This window comes from Scyliorhinus torazame, chromosome 18 (genome assembly GCF_047496885.1).
Source record: "Scyliorhinus torazame isolate Kashiwa2021f chromosome 18, sScyTor2.1, whole genome shotgun sequence".
Lineage (NCBI taxonomy): Eukaryota > Metazoa > Chordata > Chondrichthyes > Carcharhiniformes > Scyliorhinidae > Scyliorhinus > Scyliorhinus torazame.
Window position 1 is genome coordinate 141,261,781 of NC_092724.1, and position 23,062 is coordinate 141,284,842.

General features: G+C 44.2%; 1 protein-coding gene across 5 annotated transcripts in view; it reads left to right on the forward strand.

The window, feature by feature from the left end:
- The window catches only part of card14 (caspase recruitment domain family, member 14), a 159,896-nt gene extending 137,486 nt beyond the window's left edge, over positions 1 to 22,410 (forward strand). For all 5 annotated transcript variants that reach the window (XM_072483487.1, XM_072483491.1, XM_072483488.1 and 2 more), the window contains 6 exons: positions 2,405 to 2,468; positions 4,608 to 4,731; positions 10,218 to 10,379; positions 12,626 to 12,750; positions 13,652 to 13,767; positions 21,298 to 22,410. In XM_072483487.1, the coding sequence (XP_072339588.1) occupies positions 2,405 to 2,468; positions 4,608 to 4,731; positions 10,218 to 10,379; positions 12,626 to 12,750; positions 13,652 to 13,767; positions 21,298 to 21,502 (796 nt within the window). In that variant the 3' untranslated portion in view covers positions 21,503 to 22,410. The remainder of the gene's footprint in view (positions 1 to 2,404; positions 2,469 to 4,607; positions 4,732 to 10,217; positions 10,380 to 12,625; positions 12,751 to 13,651; positions 13,768 to 21,297) is intronic.
- Positions 22,411 to 23,062: the final 652 nt, after the last annotated feature.

Below are 23,062 nucleotides of genomic sequence, written 5' to 3' on the forward strand. Positions count from 1 at the left end.
GTTTCACATGAGAAGACACTAATAACATTCCAAAAATACTAAATAATCAAGGGGCAATAGGGGAGGGAGGAAATAAATCAATAATAATAATAATTGCTTATTGTCACAAGTAGGCTTCGATGAAGTTACTGTGAAAAGCCCCTAGTCGCCACATTCCAATGTCTGTTCGGGGAGGCCGGTAGGAGAATTGAAACAACGCTGCTGGCCTTGTTCTGAATGGCAAGCCGGCTGTTTAGCCCACTGTGCTAAACCAGCCCTAAATACAATAACTATCCCTAGAGAAAAAGTACTAGGGAAACAAATGGGGCGAAAGGCCAATAAATCCTCTGGAACTGATGGGTTGCACCTGAGAATATTAAAGGAAGTAGCTACAGAGATAGTAGATATCCTGGTAGTAAACTTCTAAGAGTCTTTAAATTCTAGAAAGGTCCCAGAGGAATTGGAATGTAACACCCTTATTCAAAAAGGGAGGGCAACAAAAAACAGGTATCTTTGACCAGTTAACATCTGTCATTGGGAAATGTTTGATTAATCAAGCAGAGTCAGCTTGGTTTCATGAAGGGGAAATCACGCCTGGCAAATTTATTAGAATTCTTTGAGGTGCTAACGAGCAAGATAGATAAAGGGGAACCAATAGATGTAATATATTTGGATTTCCAAAAAGCGTTCGATAAGGTGCCACACAAAAGGCTACTTAATAAGATAAGAGCCCACGGTGTTGGGAGTAGTATATTAACATGTATCGAGGATTGGCTAACTAATGTAAGACACAGAGTTGGGTTAAGAGAGGCATTTTCAGGATGGCAACCTGTAACTTGTGGAGTTCCACAGGGATCAGTGCTGGGGCCACAATTATTTACAATATATATTAATGACTTGGATGGGGCAAGTGAATGTACTATTACCAAGTTTGCGGATGACAAAAAATTAGATGGAAGCAAGTGGTGAGGATGACACAAAGGGCCTACAGAGGGGCGAAGACAAATTAAGTGAATAGGGAAAAACTTGGCAGATGGAATACAATGTAGAAAAATGTGAAGATATGCACTTTGGTCAGAAGAATAAAGCAGCTGAATATTATCTGATTGGAGAAAGATTGAAGAAAGTTGCAGCACAGAGGAAATTGGGGGTCGTCGCGCATAAATCACAAAAAGCTAGCCCACAAGTTCAGCAGGGAATAGGGGAGGCAAGTGGAATGTTAGCCATTATTTCAAAGGGAATGGATAATAAAAATAGGGAAGTCTTGCTAAATCTATACAAGGCAGGGCGGCACGGTGGGGCAGCCATTAGCACTGCTGCCTTACAGCGCTGAGGACCCGTGTTTGATCCCGGCCCTGGGTCACTGTCCGTGTAGAGTTTGCACGTTCTCCCTGTGTCTGTGTGGGTTTCACCCCCACAACTCAAAGATGTGCAGGGGAAGTGGATTGGCCATGCTAAATTGCCCCTTTATTGAAAAAATAATAATTGGGCAGTCTAAAAATTTTTTTTAAACTATACAAGGCACTAGTTAGACCACACCTGGAATACTGTGAACAGTTTTAGCCCCCTTGGCTAAGGAAAGATATGTTGGCATTGGAGGCAGCCCAGCGAAGGCTCACTAGGTTGATCCCAGGTATGGAGGGTTTGTTTATGAGGAGAAGCTGAGTACGTTGGGCCTGTCCTCATTGGAGTTTAGAAGAATAGGAGGCGATCTATTGAGACATATAGGATTATCAGAGGGCTTGGCAGGGTAGATGCTGAGAAATTGTTTCCCCTTGTGGGAGAGTCTAGGACCAGAGGGCTTATTCTCAGAGTAAGCGGTCGCTCATTTAAGACAGAAATGAGGTGGAATTTCTCTCAGAAGATGGTCAATCTGTGGAATTGTTTACCTCCGAGAGCTGCAGAGGCTGGGGTTTTAAGTATATTCAAAGCTGAGTTGGATGAAGGGGCACGGTGGCACAGCGGTTAGCACTGCTGCCTCACGGCACCAAGGACCCGGGTTTGATCCCGGCCCCGAGTCACTCTCTGGGTGGAGTTTGCACACTCTCCCCGTGTCTGCATGGGTCTCATCCCCACAACCCAAAGATGAGCAGGGTAGGTGGATTGGCCCGCTAAATTGCCCCTTAATTGGAAAAAAAGAATTAGGCACTTTAAATTCATAAATACATTTTTTTTTAATGTGTTGTGGAAAACTAGGATGACTTTAATTAGGCATCATAAGTTTAAAAAATGATGCTCTCTATCTAAACCATCTTTATAGTATTGGATACCCCAATCCTGTTAGGAACCACATGCGTGAAAACCCCCCAGATTGAGTCCATATTGAGTTAGCTACTGCTACTGGGGAAACTCTCCATGATTCCTAGTTCTGAAGAATCTTATTTATCTGTTTTCTGTCAGCTAAAGATGTCTTGTTTCTGTTTAGGGCTCAGCAACTGTTGATTGGGATGATTCAGAACATGGCGCAACAGACTCCATCAATTAAAAAGGTGAGTTGTTTAAGACTAATAAAATACATTTTAAAAGGGCTCACAGTGGTACAGTGATGAGATTTTACCAGCAAAGAGAGCAAGGTGGATTGGAAACCCATTAATAATTTTTACAACGCGAATGTGGAGAAGGTGCGGAGCTGGGTCAGAGGGGTTGATTCCCAGTGGGTCAGAATGGAGGAGAGTTTGTGTAGGGGGTCGGGATTGAAAGCGCTAGCAACAGCGCCGCTCCCGATGGCCCGGGGAAATACTCATGGAGTCCGGTAATAATAGTTTCATTGAGAATTTGGAGGCAGTTTCACCAACACTTCGGGTTGGGGGCAGGGTCAAGGGAAATGCCGATTCGGGGGAACAACAGATTTGAGCCAGGGAAGTGGGACGGAAATTTTCGGAAATGGGAGGAGAAGGGGATTAAGACACTAAAAGATTTGTTTCTTGGGGGTTGGTTTGCAGGATTGAAGGAGCTGGGAGCAAAGTATGGGCTACAGTTGGGGGAAATGTTTAGATACATGCAGGTTTGAGATTTTGCCAGTAAGGAGATACAGAGCTTGAAATGAAATGAAATGAAATGAAAATCGCTTATTGTCACAAGTATGCTTCAATTAAGTTACTGTGAAAAGCCCCTAGTCGCCACATTCCGGCGCCTGTTCGGTTCCCTGTGGAGACGGCCTCCACATTGCTGGAGGAGGCGCTGACGACAGGGGGACTGGAGAAGAGGGTAGTGTCGGCGGGGCTATTTTGGAAGAGGAGAAGGAACCACTGGAAGGGACCAAAGCAAAGTGGGAGGACGAGTTGGGAGAGGGTATGGAGGAGGGGTTCTGGTGTGATGTGGTCCGGGGAGTGAATGCCTCCACCTCGTGTGCGAAGTTGAGGCTGATACAGCTGAAGGTGGTGTATATAGAGCACACCTCACAAGGATGAAGATGAGCCGGCTCTTTGAGGTGGTAGAATGTGTGTGAACGTTGCGGGGAGGCCCCGCAAATCATATTCATATGTTTTGGTCCTGTCCAAAGCTGGAGGATTACTGGAAGGTGGTTTTTAGGGTAATCTCTAAAGTGGTGCCCTTGAAACTGGTTCTGGGCCCTTGGGAGGCCATATTCGGGGTGTTGGACCGGCCGGGGTTGTAAACGGGTGTGGAGGCAGATGTTGTAGCCTTCGCCTCGTTGATCGCCCGAAGGCGGATCCTGTTGGGATGGAGAACAGCCTCTCCACCCTGTGCCCTGGCGTGGCGGGGGGATCTGTTGGAATACTTGACTCTTGAGAAGGTTAAGTTTGAACTGAGGGGAAGGGTGGAGGGGTTCTACAATTCATGGGCGTTATTCATTTTGCACATTCAAGAATTGGATAACATTGAACATTAGTGTGGGGGGGGGGGGGGCGTTGGGAGGGGGAGACTGTACGTGTTAATGGCGACTATGGGTGATTCCTGATTCCTTTTTGTTATTTGTTTATGTTAACTTGCGGGCAGTTGTTTGGGGGTTGGTGGGAGGATGGGATTGTTGTTGGTGATATGAGGATTGACATTATATTCGTTACTGCTTATAGTTTATTGTTGGTGGGTGCAAGTTTGGGAGAAAATGTGAAAAAGGAGGAGAATAAAAATATATATTTTTTTTAAATAATAATTTATACAACAAAAGAACAGTTCCTGTTCCACTCATGCTTGGTTGGATATTATGTTCTTTATACAGAGACCAAGCTCCATTATCTGTGTCCGTTTTATGCATTGGATGGCCTTAATGACAGTGCTGGATTTCTGCCAGACATGTCCATAGTTGTACTTCCAAGTGTTACTTCACACAGTGCATGTGCACACTAATAATATTTTATGGGGTTTCATAAATGGTGGGTGAAACTGATGGGCGTTGGAGATGTAACATTGAATTATTGTGATTGTATCAAACCTACTCCTGAGCTAGGCATTTTTAAAATAACTATGATGCACATGTAATCATATTTCATCCAACCGCCAAACATTTGCATGACAAGCCAGGAGTCTCGGTGTGAAACGCATTTGAATTTTATTAACCTCTGAACAGAAACCTTACAGGACTATTTGCTTTAACTAATTTCACCCATTTAAGGTAAATTTATCACATGAACTGTTTCCAATACTTTGTGCTGTGCTTGTTTCTCCAGCGAGATCAGAAAACATCTTCAAGTCAAAATAAACTTGTGAGAATAGTCAGCACTGATAAAAGTCAGAGAAATCCACTCTGGTTATCATTTGACTGTGGTACCATCAATCCTGACAAAGAACAAGGTAAGAGTGGTGTGTCACAGACTGAAGTGGATCTATTATGACAACAGTCGTGACCATTTAATCTATTACAACCTTGAGAGATCATCACTCAAATAATGATTTTACCATGCAGTCAAAACCTTTTAATATAAGGATGGCAAAGATGAAATTTGAGATCAAGTTTGTCATTTCTATTTAACATCCTTCGACTTTTGCAGTAGAGTCCAATCAGTCGTAAATATGCACTTCTCCCTCTATGGGTTGCAGTTCATTTTCTAAATTATAGAATCATAGAATCAACAGTGCATAAGGAGGCCATTCGGCCCATCGAGACTGCACCAGCTCTTGGAAAGAGCACCCCACTTAAAGAACAAAGAACAAAGAAAAATTACAGCACAGGAACAGGCCCTTCGGCCCTCCAAGCCTGCGCCGATCCAGAACCTCTATCTAAAACTGGCGCCTATTTTCGAAGGATCTGTATCCCTCTGCTCCCTGCCCATTCATGTATCTGTCTAGATACATCTTAAATTACGCTATCGTGCCCGCCTCTACCACCTCCGCCGGCAATGCGTTCCAGGCACCTACCACCCTCGGCGTAAAGAACTTTCCATGCATATCTCCCTTCAACTTTTCCCCTCTCACCTTGAACTCGTGACCCCTAGTAATTGAGTCCCCCACTATGGGAAAAAGCTTCTTGCTATCCACCCTGTCTATACCTCTCATGATTTTGTAGCCCTCAGTGAGGTCCCCCTTCAACCTCCGTCTTTCTAATGAAAATAATCCTAATCTACTCAACCTCTCTTCATAGCTAGCGCCCTCCATACCAGGCAACATCATGGTGAACCTCCTCTGCACCTTCTCCAAAGTATCCACATCCTTTTGGTAATGTGGCGACCAGAACTGTACACAGTATTCCAAATGTGGCCGAACCAAAGTCTTATACAACTGTTACATGACCTGCCAACTCTTGTACTCAATACCCCTTTTGATGAAGGAAAGCATGCCGTATGCCTTCTTGACCACTCTATCAACCTGCGCAGCCACCTTCAGGGTACAATGGACCTGAACACCCAGATCTCTCTGTACATCAACTTTCCCCAGGGCTTTTTCATTTATCGTATAGTTCGCTCTTGAATTGGATCTTCCAAAATGCATCATCTCGCATTTGCCCGGATTGTACTCCATCTGCCATTTCTCCGCCCAACTCTCCAATCTATCTATATTCTGCTGTATTCTCTGACAGTCCCCTTCACTATCTGCTACTCCACCAATCTTAGTGTCATCTGCAAACTTGCTAATCAGACCACCTATACCTTCCTCCAGATCATTTATGTGTATCACAAACAACAGTGGTCCCAGCACAGATCCCTGTGGAACACCACTGGTCACAGTTCTCCATTTTGAGAAACTCCCTTCCACTACTACTCTCTGTCTCCTGTTGCCCAGCCAGTTCTTTACCCATCTAGCTAGTACACCCTGGACCCCATGAGACTTCACTTTCTCCATCAGCCTACCATGGGGAACCTTATCAAATACCTTACAGAAGTCCACGTATATGACATCGACAGCACTTCCCTCATCAATCAACTTTGTCCCTTCCTCAAAGAATTCTATTAAGTTGGTAAGACATGACCTTCCCTGCACAAAACCATGTTGCCTATCACTGATAAGCCCATTTTCTTCCAAATGGGAATAGATGCTATCCCTCAGTATCTTCTCCAGGAGCTTCCCTACCACTGACGTCAGGCTCACCGGTGTATAATTACCTGGATTATCCCTGCTACCCTTCTTAAACAAGGGGACGACATTAGCAATTCTCCAGTCCTCTGGTACCTCACCCCTGTTCAAGGATGCTGCAAATATATATGTTAAGGCCCCAGCTATTTCCTCTCTCACTTCCCTCAGTAACCTGGGATAGATCCCATCCGGACCTGGGGACTTGTCCATCTTAATGCCTTTTAGAATACCCAACACATCCTCCCCCTTATGCCGACTTGACCTAGAGTAACCAAACATCTATCCCTAACCTCAACATCTGTCATGTCCCTCTCCTCGGTGAATACCGATGCAAAGTACCCGTTAAGAATCTCACCCATTTTCTCTGACTCCACGCATAACTTTCCTCCTTTGTCCTTGAGTGGCCCAACCCTTTCTCTAGTTATCCTCTTGCTCCTTATATATGAATAAAAGGCTTTGGGATTTTCCTTAACCCTGTTTGCTAAAGATATTTCATGACCCCTTTTAGCCCTCTTGATTCCTCGTTTCAGATTGGTCCTACATTCCCAATATTCTTCCAAAGCTTTGTCTGTCTTCAGTTGCCTAGACCTTGTGTATGCTTCCTTTTTCCTCTTAGCTAATCTCACAATTTCACCTGTCATCCATGGTTCCCTAATCTTGCCATTTCTATCCCTCATTTTCACAGGGACATGTCTGTTCTGCACTCTAATCAACCTCTCTTTAAAAGCCTCCCACATATCAAATGTGGATTTACCTTCAGACAGCTGCTCCCAATCCACATTCCCCAGCTCCTACCGAATTTTGGTACAGTTGGCATTCCCCCAATTTAGCACTCTTCCTTTAGGACCACTCTCGTCTTTGTCCATGAGTATTCTAAAATTTACGGAATTGTGATCACTATTCCCAAAGTAATCCCCGACTGAAACTTCAACCACCTGGCCGGGCTCATTCCCCAACACCAGGTCCAGTATGGCCTCTTCCCGAGTTGGACTATTTACATACTGCTCTAGAAAACCCTCCTGGATGCTCCTTACAAATTCTGCCCCATCTAAACCTCTGACACTAAGTGTATCCCAGCCAATGTTGGGAAAATTAAAATTTCCTATCACCACCACCCTATTGCTCCTACACCTTTCCATAATCTGTTTACATATTTGTACCTCTATCTCACGCTCGCTGTTGGGAGGTCTGTCGTACAGCCCCAACATTGTTACCGCACCCTTCCTATTTCTGAGCTCTGCCCATATCGCCTCACTGCTCGAGTCCTCCATAGTGCCCTCCTTCACAGCTGTGATATCCTCTCTGACCAGTAATGCAACTCCTCCACCCCTTTTACCCCCCCTCTCTATCCCGCCTGAAGCATTGATATCCTGGGATATTTAGTTGCCAATCATGTCCTTCCCTCAACCAAGTCTCAGTAATAGCAATAACATCATACTCCCAGGTACTAATCCAAGCACTAAGTTCATCTGCCTTACCTACTACACTTCTTGCATTAAAACAAATGCACCTCAGACCACCAGTCCCTTTGCCTACATCATCTGCTCCCTGCCTACCCTTCCCCTTAGTCACGCTGCCTTCATGATCTAGTTCCTTACAGGCTTTAGTTACTACCTCCTTACTGTCCACTAACCTCCTAATTTGGTTCCCATCCCCCTGCCACATTAGTTTAAACTCTCCCCAACAGCATTAGCAAAAGCACCCCCAAGGACATTGGTTCCAGTCCGGCCTAGGTGTAAACCGGTCCCAATGTCCAAAAAATCTGAACCGCTCCCTCCGGCACCATCTCTCAAACCACACACTCATCCTGCCTATTCTTTCATTTCTACTCTGACTACCACGTGGCATTGGTAGCAATCCTGAGATTACTACCTCTGAGGTCCGACTTTGTAACTTGCCGCCTAACTCCCTAAATTCTGCTTCTAGGACCTCATCCTGTTTTTTACTTGTATCATTGGTGCCTATATTGGTGCCTATATGCACCACGACAATTTGCTGTTCACCCTCCCCTTCAGAATGTTCTGCAGCTGATCTGAGACATCCCTGACCCGTGCACCTGGGAGGCAACATACCATTCGGAAGTCTCGTTTCCGACCACAGAACCGCCTATCTACTCCCCTTACAATTGAATCCCCTATGACTATAGCCCTTCCACTCTTTTTCCCACCCTTCTGTACAGCAGAGCCAGCCACGGTGCCATGAACCTGGCTACTGCTGCCTTCCCCTGGTGAGCCATCTCCCCCAACAGTATCCAAAACAGTATGGCTGTTTTGGAGGGAGATGACCGCAGGGTACACCTGCACTGCCTTCCTGCTTTTTCTCTGCCTTTTGGTCACTTATTCCCTTTCTCCCTCAGCAATCCTAATCTGCGGTGTGACCAATTCGCTAAATGTGCTATCCACGACCTCCTCAGCATCGCGGATGCTCCAAAGTGAGTCCATCCACAGCTCCAAAGCCGTCATGCGGTCTAACAAGAGCTGCAGCTGGACACACTTCCCGCACGTGAAGGAGCCAGGGACATCAGCCACGTCCCTGAGTTCCCACATTGAGCAAGAGGAGCATAACATGGGTCTGAGATCTCCTGCCATTTTTAATCTTAAGCTTAACTTAGTCCAACTATAATATCAAATAATAGATAAATGAAAAAGGAAAAAAGAAAGAAAAATTGTTGCCAATCACACGATAAAAAATAAAAAATAGAAATAGAAAAACCTTACTTATCAACACACCTCAGGGAAAAGAAAAACTATTTACCAGTCACCAGCCAATCACTTACCTGCTGGCTGTGACGTCACGGTTCAACTTCTTTCTAGTTCTACCTGCCCTCGAGTCTCCCTCTTGAACTTTACTTGGCTGGGATCCTTACAGTGATTGCTTTTTTTTTTGGTTAGAGGAGGAGGTAGGGAGGGAAACACTGAAGAGGTGTTTGGGGTTTAACTGTCACTTGACAACAGTTCTTCCACAAAACACCTTCTGGATACAGTGACCGCAATACACTGATGCAAATTTTCCCCGCAACAGCCAATCAGTGGCTCTGCTCTGCTGCCCTCTGCTGGATGCTTGCCTTCACTTGAACATGGAGGGTGTCTTGCTCAGGTACACCTTCTGGATACAGTGACCGCAATGCACTGATGCAAATTTTCCCCGCAACAGCCAATCAGTGGCTCTGCTCTGCTGCCCTCTGCTGGATGCTTGCCTTCACTTGAACACGGAGGGTGTCTTGCTCAGGTACACCTTCTGGATACAGTGACCGCAATGCACTGATGCAAATTTTCCCTGCAACAGCCAATCAGCAGCTCCGCTCTGCTGCCTTCTGCTGGATCACTTAAGCCCACACCTCCACCCTGTCCTTGTAAGCCAGTAACCCCAATTAACCTAAGGGCAATTTAGCATGGTCAATTCACCTAACCTGCACATCTTTGGACTCTGGGAGGAAACCGGAGCACCCGGAGGAAACCCACTCAGACACGGGGAGAACGTGCAGACTCCGCACAGACAGTGACTCAAGCTGGGAATCGAACCTGGGACCCTGGAGCTGTGAAGCAACTGTGCTAACCACTGTGCAACCACGAACCCGTGGCATCGTCATGGCATGTTGGGTTCATCGAATACTAGTTGACGCTGCCTCATATTATTATTGCTGGCTGGGTACCAGATCTTCCACTCAATAACACCCCTTAGCTTTATTATTTCTCTTTGCATTTGCATCCAAAAAGTACACATTACAATTATTGTTTCTATTTCTAACATTATAACATAATTTATTCTAGATGACCAGCCTCCTGGTAATTGCTTTACTTTAATGCCCTACTCACTGGTCAGGCCCTGCCACCCACCGTCTCTGAGGCCAGTCATCATTGCGCCCACTCGAATTGGAAAAATTGTGCTCGAGAAGCTGAAAGACAAAGCGGAGTATGAAAAGTGTGCTTCTGGTAAGGTATCTTCTATGAATAACAAATATATTGCATTTTGCTGTAGGAAAGGAACAAGACTGATTATTTCTTTTTTATTTCAATGATGAGTTCTTTGAGGTGGGACATTCACCTCCAGGCTTTGGAAATTAATCGAGGAGACTTCAGACTTGATAAGGGCTATACTGATCTGAGTGTGCATGGGCCAAACAATGGATGCAAAAGCGTTTTGTTTCTCTGGCATGTCACATCTTGACAAGTGTAAAATTTTACAGTAAACCGAACTGTGTGTGTATAAAGTCCCCAACCTGAAAGAAAGTCCAGGGGTGCAATCGAATGGCCACGGTGCACCCGGACAGCAGCGCGGCGCAACGTGGCCGATAGAAGCCGGGTATTGCCAAGATGCCCAGGTGGCACTACCAGCTGGCAGTGGCACTGCCAATATACCAAGCTGGCATTTTTCACACGGCAGCGAACAGGGCCAGGGGTGCTCTGCACAGGTGTTAGGGGTGTGGCGGTGGGGGGCTGGGGCAGAGGCCTCCTTATAGTGTGTTGGGGCTTGGGGGGGGGGGTTGGGGCTTGCGGCAGGGGCTCCAGAGATCGGGGCACCATTTGAAAATGGGGCCCCGATCTCTTGCTGCACCGAGGAGTTCCGGTGAGCAGAGCTGCGAGTCCCGGGAAACACGTGGCAAAATGCGCTCGCTGTGCGACTTTGTTCCTATTTAGTTAAATTGTGCCCCAAAGATCTACAGATCCCAAGACAGCACCCAAGATATTTAAATAGTTGTTTATAAAATATAGATACAGATGGTATAAGGACATAAGAACTAGGAGCAGGAGCAGGAGCTGCTCAAGCCTGCTCCGCCATTCAATACGATCAAGACTGATCTCATCTCGGCCTCAACTCCACTTTGTCCCTAACCCTTCAACCTATTACTAATTAAAATCTGTCTATCTCTTCCTTAAATTTACTCAAAGTCTCAACATCCACTGCACTTTCGGGTAGGGAATTCCACAGATTCACGACCCTTTGAAAGAAGTCATTTCTCCTCATCTCTGTTTTAAATCTGCAAACCCTTATCTTAAAACTATGACCTCTCATTTTAGATTGCCCCACAAGAGGAAGCATCCGCTCTATATCAACTTTATCAATACCTTTTATCATCCTATATACCTCAATAAGATCTCCTCGTTCTTCTAAACTCAAGAGAGTATTGGCCTAAACTGCGCAATCTCTCTTCATAAGACAAACCGCTCATGTCTGGAATCAATCTAGTGAACCTCCTCTGAACTGCCTCTAATGCCACTACATCCCTCCTCAAATAAACTATGCACAGCTGCGGCCTCACCAATGCCTTATGCAGTTGCAGTAACAGTTCCCTACTTTTATACTCTGTCCGTTTAGCTATAAGAGCTGGTTTAGCACAGTGGGCTAAACAACTGGCTTGTAATAATAATAATAATCGCTTATTGTCACAAGTAGGCTTCAATGAAGTTACTGTGAAAAGCCCCTAGTCACCACATTCCGGCGCCTGTTCAGAGGCCGGTATAGGAATTGAACCCGCGCTGCTGGCATTGTTCTGCATTACAAGCCAGCTGTTTAGCCCACTGTGCTAAACCAGTAATGCAGAACAATGCCAGCAGGGTGGGTTCAATTCCTGTACCGGCCTCCCCAAACAGACGCCGGAATGTGGCGACTCGGGGCTTTTCACAGTAACTTCATTGAAGCCGACTTGTGACAATAAGCGCTTATTATTATTATAAAGACCAAAATTCCATTTGCCTTCCTGATTACCCGCAGTACCTGCATCCTAGTTTTCTGAGATTCATGCACGAGTATAAGCTCCTTTAATTTGTAAATTTAATGTATTAGACCATAAGATGTAGGAGCAGAAATAGGCCATTCAACCCATCGAGCCTGCTCCGCCTGTATCATTTATAATATTCCATTTACTATGCATACTATACTATACATTCTCAATGGATCCCTTATTATTTATACTTCTTGTACGTTTAAAAGACTAATGTAACAATGCTACTACCAGCCAAATGTAAATAGCCAATAGAAAACAATATTAAGAATGTGGGGGACGGGGAGAAGGAAAGGGGGAGGGGAGTAGGCCATATTTTGGGGGTATAGGTTTGTACCAGTTTTATTCTGTCTGGTTGGTTTGAACTATTGTGTATTATATAAAATGAAAATCCGAATAAAAATACATATTTCTTTAATTCCCATATATTGAATTAGAGTTTCTTTTTTTTTTAAGAGTGCTTGAATAATGCAGAGTATGCCGAGAAAGACAGAAAGGGGGATATTTTGGGTGTGAAAGAAGTACAGAACTTACTTCGTTCCTGTTACACGCGGACGGCAGTAGAGGCTGTAGTTGCTAAGGTAATATTGGCGCTTTCGAGCATACTGTCCTGACTAATTTGGGGTTTTGGTTTTCTTTCACCCATCTTTTGTTTCCATGTCTTGCTCTCCCATTGTTGCCCTGTCCATTATATCAATCCTTTATCTGTGGTTCCTCTTCAATCTGATTCTTGATCAATAGATAGAGGAAAGCGCTTCCACAAAATATGCTTGGCCACTGCCATTTTGTACTGTTCCCACTGCCCTCACGTTTCCCATTGCTCTCGTGTTTTTCATCTCGTGAGTTAATCAAATAATTAGTAAACCTGACAGAATTATGGAAGTGAAGTACAAGTGTCACAAGAGGTGAGACTGAATTTGGTGAGCGTCCAAATCAGGTCAATTCTTTACCACAAAGTGCCAAGTTTGTTTAATTGTATACTGCCTACGCTGTATTGGTATATTTATGTATTATATCTATCCCCTTTTTAAGAACACAAGAAACCATGAGATAAGTAACACCTATATCACATCAAACCACCAGCTTCCACAGATGTGATGCAACCACCCAATATGAACTCCGCCCCACCCATTTAATCTGCAGATTAAAAAAAAACACATTGTAATCTGTTTATTTCTTTTTAACTTCAAGCTCACACCCCATAAAGTGAAAAGACAAAGGAAGGTTTAGTGCATAATTAGGAGTGGAAAACCTAACTGATGTTTCTCTTCCTAGTCTAGTTATAGCAATTATTGGACTCCTGTGCCGAGATGAGTTAACTCTAAAATAATCAACAGTTTTAATATAAATCAGGACTATGTGGTTTTTCTACATAACCCCAATGCTACTTTTTAGTACAGTTTTTAGTTTCAGTGCAACAGAACTTGATTGAAGAAAAAACTGAAATGAAAATGCTTTGGTTTCCATTATTTTTCAATCCAGAATGCCCACTGCCTATTGGAACTTGGTCTAGATTGTGTGAAGCGGTTACATAAGGTGGAGATCTATCCAATTGTCATTGTCATCCGTCTCTGTGAGAAAAACATTAAGAAAATTAAGTAAGTCAACCTGTATTGCATTGATTAATGGAATAACAGAGTTCATTCTTTACTCCTGGTACATATTTTGTTTGCTGTTCACATTGTCTTCCAAGTGTTATAAGTGCCTGGATTGCAACAATGATTGCATATTTAGATTCAGTTTTCCCTCAGTGACATTTTCAAAGCTGGCAATAAACTGAACAATAGCCTTGATGCTATTAGGGATATGTAACATGTAACATGCAACATGTAACATGAGCAGAACAGAGGATTTCAGCCTGGCCGTATAAATGCAAAGTGGGTTGTCCTCTGACATGCAAGTAGTCTAGTTTACTGGGAAAGATAGCAACTTCAGTAGCCTGACTTTACTACAACATCAACACACACAAGTTTGTCCACATGCTGTTATATTAATGAGAATCAAACTGATTTAGGAAGTGCCCTATATATTGAAATAATGGAGGGCGATTCTCCCCCAAAATATGACTGGTGTCGTTGCAGGCAGGAAAACCAGTGAGAATCCCGCAGGTTGTTCCGATGCAATACCCATCACAATCCACACAAACTTTTAGTGGCAAGACTGGATCACCCGAGATCAAAGGGGCACTCCAATCTCAAAGTTAAGTTGATGCCCCCCATCCCCCAACCATGGACATTCCAGTGCCCCTACCACGCAGAGATAGGCAACATCCCCCAACCCTTCACCCCGGAGGGGCAACCTCACCCCCTCTCACTAAATGCCCAGATCACCCGCCCCCGCACCACACACCATACAGGCTCCCTTCCAACCATCAGTCCTCACTAGGATCAGGGCATCGGGACCCCCACAAGTGAGCAATCCCCTGCTATAGGTAGCTGAGAGCACCCACTTTCATACACACCTCCTTTCCTGCCCCCCCCCCCCCCCACCTTTCAGCATCCCCGCTACATGCAGCCCCTTCAGGCCCCCCCTTCATGACTTCCCCATCAATCGACCCCTTTCATGGCCATGATCCCTCTCAGTTCCTGCCCCTTGGCACTGCTCCTGGCACCGACACTTTGGCAATGCCTGGGGCAGTGGTAAAGCATTGCCCTGCCCTGTCCCTGACCATCCTGGGGCGCCAATGGCCTTCAAGCCCCCGACGTGGCTATCAAGACTGGTTTCCGAATTCTTTTTTTTGGGGGGGCGGGGGTGGTTAGTGAATCCCAGGAGCTGGGAAACACCGGCTGAGAATGGGCTGAGCATATTTAAAAGATTCATTTAAATATACAAATCTGGGTGTGAACCAGATCGCATTGAGTGCTGCAGGCCAGGAGCAACACATTCCGTTCGGTGCCCGGAGCAAACCCCACTATTCTCGGGGAATAGTGGGAGGTGCGCCAGGTGCAATGGCTGGGGTAGAATCATGCCCATGATATACTTGCTTCAGTTAGCAGTTCTTTATATGTATGCAATATTAAGAAATTCCATATATGGCCAACTAAACTGTATACAATTTAGATGTATGCAAATTTATACTGTAGGAAAGTTTTCATAATCTATTCATTTACATTTGGCTCAATGCAAAATAGGGCATTTGGATGCAACCTGCATATGCAGAAGCTGTAAGGCATTTTCTAATTAGTTTTTGATTAATTCAGATAGTGGGAAAGCAGCATGAGTGCACAGATTCCGTTTTTGAATCGCTAATGGTTTCCTTATTGTCAAGGGGAATGTGGATCTACTTTTCGGCAGTTTATGAAGGCCGATGTCAGCAGTGTAAATGGGAGAAAATTGCTCTCCTGCAACATGAATTGGTCAAGTGCTGATGTAAAAGTTCTTATATTCATCCTCAATGAACATTTTCACAAGTAATTGATATTTCCTTTCACACTTCATTCATCAGCAATGTACCCAAAGGAACCAAGAAATTCAGAACACTTGAGCTGAAAACCTTTTTCAGTTTCAATCCACTCAGTACACTGATGCGTCAAAGCACCCTTGGTGCCAATAAATCTTTGCTGAGAAGTGTTTTTACATCACTGTTTAGATCACAAAAATGCAGCACTAAAGCAGAGAGCCTCCTAATGCAAATTTCCCCAGTTTTCTTTGTGAACTACCTTTCTGTATGCTTCTCACAAATTGGACCAACATCATGATCTACTAGATTAAGTGTTGCTGGTAGTTGCATGTTTTTACGGCTTAAAGATTTCCTTCAACCATCATCATCTGTGGCTCGACCGTCATCTGTGGTTCTATAACTACAAAGTATGAAGTAGTAGTTTGTGAGCAAGTATCATTTCCTGTGTCTATATGCACAACGACACTGCCACTTTGTGCATGCCATTTCTTTTTGAAATGGCACTGGAAGCATATGGGTAGAATAGATGTGAGATCTTTTATTCTTTATTTATCCTTGTTTATTTGCAACCTCTTGCATTCCTGTTGCTAAATCCCTAAAGTTCCTATTCACCGTCTACTTTAAAGAATTTAACAGGCCTGCTGTAAATAACAGAAGCAAAATTTAGAATCAGAGAATAGAATCAAAGAATCTCTACAGTGCAGGAGGCAATTTGGCCCATTGAGTCCACACCGATCCTCTGAAAGAGCACTCCACCCAGGCCCACTTGTAACCCCATGACCCCACCTGGCCTTTGGACAATTTGGCGTGGCCAGTCCACCTAACCTGCACATCTTTGGACTGTGGAGGAAACCCAAAGGAAACCCATGCAGACACAGGGAGAATGTGCAAACTTGGCACAGTCATCCAAGCTGGGATTTGATCCCGGGTTCGTGGCACTGTGAGGCAGCAGTGCTAACCACTGTACCGGCCTAAAATTTGTATAGGCAAGCTTATTTACACATTGGCAATTTGTGTGCATGTCTTTTGATTTTGGTAACTTAGCAATGTATGAAAAATATAATGTCCACATTGTCAGTTGGATATCAAGTGTTAGAATTATGCTGGAACAGGTTAATTAGCAGAAAAGCTAGTTCTGCTGTGCAAGCGTTTTGTCCACTCCATAAGCTCCAACTTGTCCAAAGTTCAGCTACTCGTGTCTTGTCCTGTATTGAGTTCTATTCATCCATATTATCCATAACATCTGTCCTTGCTAATCTACATTGGCAGCATTTCGCTCTCCACCATTATAAATCTACTCAAATCCCGGTCCTGGGTCATTATCCTTGTGGAGTTTGCACATTCTCCCCGTGTCATAAAAACATAAGAACATAAGAACTAGGAACAGGAGTAGGCCATCTGGCCCCTCGAGCCTGCTCCGCCATTTAATGAGATCATGGCTGATCTTTGTGGACACAGCTCCACTCTCCGTCCGGCCCGTACACCATATCCCCGAATCCCTTTATTCTTTAGAAAGGCATCTATCTTTTTCTTAAAAACGGTTAAAGAAGGAGCCTCAACTGCTTCACTGGGCAAGGAATTCCAGAGATTCACAACCCTTTGGGTAAAGACGTTCCTCCTACACTCCGTCCTAAATCTACTTCCCCTTATTTTGAGGCTATGCCCCCTAGTTCTGCTTTCCCCGACCAGTGGAAACAACCTGCCCGCATCTATCCTATCTATTCCCTTCATAATTTTATATGTTTCAATAAGATCCCCCCGCATCCTTCTAAACTCCAATGAGTACAGTCCCAGTCTACTCAACCTCTCGTCATAATCTAATTCCCTCAACTCTGGGATCAACCTAGTGAATCTCCTCTGCACTCCCTCCAGTGCCAATATGTCCTTTCTCAAGTAAGGAGACCAAAACTGAACACAATACTCCAGATGCGGCCTCACCAACACCCTATACAATTGCAGCATAACCTCCCTAGTCTTGAACTCCATCCCTCTAGCAATGAAAGACAAAACTCAATTAGCCTTCTTAATCACCTGTTGCACCTGCACACCAACTTTTTGCGACACGTGCACCAGCACACTCAGGTCCCTCTGCACAGCAGCATGTTTTAACATCTTACCATTTAAATAATAATCCATTCTGCTGTTATTCCTCCCAAAATGGATAGCCTCACACTTGGCAACATTGAATTCCATCTGCCAGACCCTAGCCCATTCACCTAACCTATCCAAATCCTTCTGCAGACTTCCGGTATCCTCTGCACTTTTTGCTTTACCACTCATCTTAGTGTCGTCTGCAAACTTTGACACATTGCACTTGGTCCCCAACTCCAAATCGTCTATGTAAATTGTGAACAACTGCGGGCCCAACACTGATCCTTGAGGGACCCCACTAATTATAGGTTGCCAACCAGAGAAACACCCATTTATCCCCACTCTCTGCTTTCTGTTAGTTAACCAATCCTCTACCCATGCTACCACTTTACCCTCAATGCCATGCAACTTTAGTTTATGCAGCAACCTTTTGTGTGGCACCTTGTCAAAAGCTTTCTGGAAATCCAGATATACCACATCCATTGGCTCCCCGTTATCTACTGCACTGGTAACGTCCTCAAAAAATTCTACCAAATTAGTCAGACACGACCTACCCTTTGTGAACCCATGCTGCGTCTGCCCAATGGGACAATTTCCCTCCAGGTGCCCCGCTATTTCCTCCTTAATGATAGATTCCAGCATTTTCCCTACAACCGAAGTTAAGCTTACCGGCCTATAATTACCCGCTTTCTGCCGACCTCTTTTTTGAAACAGTGGTGTCACGTTTGCTACTTTCCAATCCTCTGGGACCACCCCAGAGTCTAGTGAATTTTGATAAATTATCACTAGTGGGTTTACAATTTCCCTAGCCATCTCTTTAAACACTCTGGGATGCAGCCCAACAGGGCCAGGAGACTTGTCTACCTTTAGCCCCATTAGCTTGCCCAATACTGCCTCCTTAGTGATTACAATCATCTCAATGTCCTCACCTATCATATCTTTATTTCCATCAGTCACTGGCATGTTATTTGTGTCCTCCACTGTGAAGACTGACCCAAAAAACCTGTTCAGCTCCTCAGCCATTTTCCCGTCTCCTATTATTAAATCTCCCTTCTCATCTTCCAACAGACCAATATTTACCTTAGCCACTCTTTTTTGTCTTGTATATTTGTAGAAGCCTTTACTATCTGCTTTTATGTTCTGAGCCAGTTTACTTTCATAGTCTACCTTACTCTTCTTTATGGCTTTTTTAGTAGCTTTCTGTTGTCCCCTAAAGACTTCCCAGTCCTCTAGTCTCCCACTAATCTTTGCCACTTTGTATGTTTTTTCCTTCAATTTGATACTCTCCCTCACCTCCTTAGATATCCACGGTCGATTTTTCCCCTTTCTACCATCTTTCTTTTTTGTCGGTATGAACCTTTCCTGAACACTGTGAAAGATCGCTCGGAAGGTTCTCCACTGTTCCTCAACTGCTTCACCATGAAGTCTTTGCTCCCAGTCTACCTTAGCTAGTTCTTCTCTCATCCCATTGTAATCGCCTTTGTTTAAGCACAAAACACTAGTGTTTGATTTTACCTTGTCATCCTCCAACTGTATTTTAAATTCCACCATATTGTGGTCGCTCCTTCCAAGAGGATCCCGCACTATGAGATCATTAATCAATCCTGCCTCATTACACAGGACCAGATCTAGGACCGCTTGTTCCCTTGTAGGTTCCATTACATACTGTTCCAGGAAATTATCCCGGGCACATTCTATAAACTCCTCCTCAAGGTTGCCTTTACCAACCTGGTTAAACCAATCGATTATGCAGATTAAAATCTCCCATGATAACCGCTGTACCATTTCTACATGCATCCGTTATTTCTTTGCTTATTGCCTGCCCTACCATCCTGTTACTATTTGGTGGCCTATAGACTACTCCTATCAGTGACCTTTTCGCCTTACTATTCCTGATTTCCACCCAAATTGATTCAACCTTGTCCTCCATAGCACCAATATCATCCCTTACTATTGCCCGGTTCCCATCCTTAAACAACAAAGCTACACCACCGCCCTTACCGTCCATTCTATCCTTTCGTATAGTCTGATACCCTTGGATATTTAACTCCCAGTCGTGACCATCTTTTAACCATGTTTCAGTAATGGCCACTAAATCATAGTCATTCACGATGATTTGCGCCATCAACTCATTTACCTTATTTCGTATACTACGAGCATTCAGGTAAAGTACACTTATGCTGTTTTTTATTTCTTTGTTATGAATCCTAACACCTTGATCAGTAACTTTTCGCAATTTATTTTTCCTCTTACCCTTTCTCCTAATTTTCCTTGTCTTTGAACCCATATCTCTACATAATAACCTGTCACGTAACCTGCTGCCTTGATCTCCATTAACCATTATACTGTCCATAGCTTTACATTTCCCTTCCCCCCAACTTGCTAGTTTAAAGTCCTTGTGACCAACCTATTTATCCTATTCGCTAGAACACTGGTCCCAGAATGGTTCAGGTGAAGACCGTCCCAACGGTACAGGTCCCTCCTGCCCAGTACTGATGCCAATGCCCCATGAAGTGGAATCCCTCTTTCCCGCACCACTCCTTTAGACACGTGTTAACTTCTCTAATTTTCTCAACCCTATGCCAATTGGCACGTGGCTCGGGTAGTAATCCAGAGATTATAACCCTGGAGGACCTGTTCTTTAATTTAGTCCCTAGTGTTTGATAATCCCCAAACAGGTCCTCTTTCCTAGTCTTACCTATGTTGTTAGTCCCAACGTGGACCACAACAACTGGATCCTCCCCCTCCCTCTCCAAAATCCTTTCAAGCCGATCAGAGATGTCCCTCACCCTGGCACCAGGCAGGCAACATACCATGCGGGACTCTCGATCTGGCTTACAAAGGATGCCATCAATCCCCCTAATTATAGAATCCCCTACAACTACCACTTGTCTTTTTGCTCCCCCCTCTTGTATGGCTTCCTGTACCACGGTGCAGTGGTCAGTCAACACATCCTCCCTACAGCCCTTTCTCATCCACACAGGGAGCAAGTACCTCATACCTGTTGGAAAAGGTCAAGGGCTGAGGCTCCTCAACTCCTAAACTCAGGATCCCCCTACCTGCCTCCCTTGCAGTCACACCACTCTGTCCCTGACCACTGTCCGAGGGTAATTACATATTAATTTAGTGTCTTTAATGTAAAGAGAATCCCAAGACATTTAGCAATGGAAGTAGATGAGGAACAAATGCCAAGACATGGGTCAGAGACTTGGGATTAGTGTTGAGTAGATTTATTTATTTATTTTTGTTTTAAAAATAAATTTAGAGTACCCAATTATTTTTTTTCCAATTAAGAGGCAATTTAGCATGGCCAAGCCACCTAACCTGCACCTCTCTGAGTTATGGGGGTGAAACCCACGCAGACACGGGGATAATGTGAAAACTCCACACGGTCAATGACCAGGGGTCAGGATTGAACCTGGGTCCTTTGTGCCTTGAGGCAGCAGTGCTAACCACAGCACCACTGTGCTGCCTCTGCTGTGCAGATCTTTAATTGGAATTGCCACCATTATTTTCTCAGCAAGAAAATGCATTTTGTCGGTGTAACTAAAATTTTGGGTTTTGATGCACTTTCCTCATTTCAAGATCCTGTGCTTTTGTGGCAGAAGACACATTAATGTATTTGGGATTTGTTTAGAAAAATCTTGCAGAAATATGGAGTGACAGAGGATTTGCTATTGGAGTGTTCGCGAAGGGAGGAGGCTTACCTGGACACATTGCCTTGCCTGTACAACAGTGTTGCCAACGGCTGGAGTGATCTCGACTCACTCGTCAACTTAGTAAAAGCAGCAATAAAGGATGAGCAAAAGAAAATTGTCTGGATTGAACAAGCACCACTCTAGGGTACATGTCTAAGGATTATGCACAAGACAAACTGAAGAGTTTAATTGGTGGGTGAACTTTTCCTCACTCTTAAGACATAGGCTGAGTGGAAAAGGAAATTCCCGTTGATATGTTTTCAAACATAGGCTCGTGTTAATTTTTCATGCAGACTTCTGGAAATTCATTTATGTTTTTATTTCATGTAAAAGTCAACAGTCTAGTATATATTTTCAGATGTGTTTCCCCTGCATGCCCCCTCCCATCTCCCCATGCCCACCAGTTGACACAATTGTAGCTTGAAAGGAGAGAGAAATAGAGAGGAGAGAAATATAAATATGTCTTTACTCTTATTGGGTAGAACAAAAATAAAACGTACCGCTTATGTAATGATTTGCTAGGCGGTGAATAAAAGAATTGTTTCCATTAAGCTCCTCGAATGTTAAGTCTTCGCAAATAATTTGAAATAATTCAGTATTGTAAAAACAAGTAAATCATGGTGGGGATATTTGCAATGAATTTCTATGACAATGATTAACTTTATGGAAAGATTTTTTCTGCAAAAAGGTTGCATAGAATCTTCTATTGCACTTACCAGGTGGGCTGCAGTCTCAAAGGACATTAGGGGTAGGCAACAAATGTTGGCCTTGCCAGGGAGGCCCACAGCCCAGGAAGGAATAAAAATTCTGAAGTAACGCTATGATTTTTTTCCTACTGTGTAAATTACTTTGAGATATCTTTGAGTTTGGGAAAGATTATAGAATTCTTATTGTCAGGTTTGAGAACTGAAAGTGCTGTTCCCTTCTCTTATCGTCTGCAATCCATGTGCTTTTGGAAGAGAAGGTGTGGATGTTCCTTACCTCCAAGTGTACGATCAAATTGAAAAAAAATAAGCTTTCTGTGGGTTTAAATAAAGAGGATTATGTATTTATTTATTTATTTATTCACTCATTCACCCTGAAAATCTTACACAATATTGAACTTCTGAAGTTTTGAGCTTGAAGACTGGACGGAATTTTCCCCAAAATCGATTGTGTATTTCTGGTCAGGAAAACCGGTGGGAATTCCCATTACGATTCTCCTACACTTAGTCGTTTCTTGGAGCTTGGGGAGATTCTCACGGAATTCTCCCACACTTAGAATTTTGGGGGAGTGGGCACCTAAAGACGTCGTCAAGGCCGGCTCATCTGAGATTGGGGCGCCTTTTTTGAGTCCCATGGATTTGGAGTTTTAGATAAATCCACAAACAATAGGAGATGTGAATTCCACAAACAGATTTATCTTAACGTGTCCATGCAAGGGAGGAACCCCAATCATGGCCATTCAATTAGGAATTTTAGGTTAGCTTCACAGCTCCAGGGTCCCAGATTCGATATCCGGCTTGGTTCACTGTCTGTGCGGAGGTCTGCACGTTCTCCCCGTGTGTGCGTGGGTTTCCTCCGGGTGCTCCGGTTTCCTCCCACAGTCCAAAGATGTGCAGGCTAGGTGGATTGGCCATGCTAAATTGCCCTCAGTGTTCAAAATTGCCCTTAGTGTTGGGTGGGGTTATTGGGTTATGGGGATAGGGTGGACATGTGGGCTTG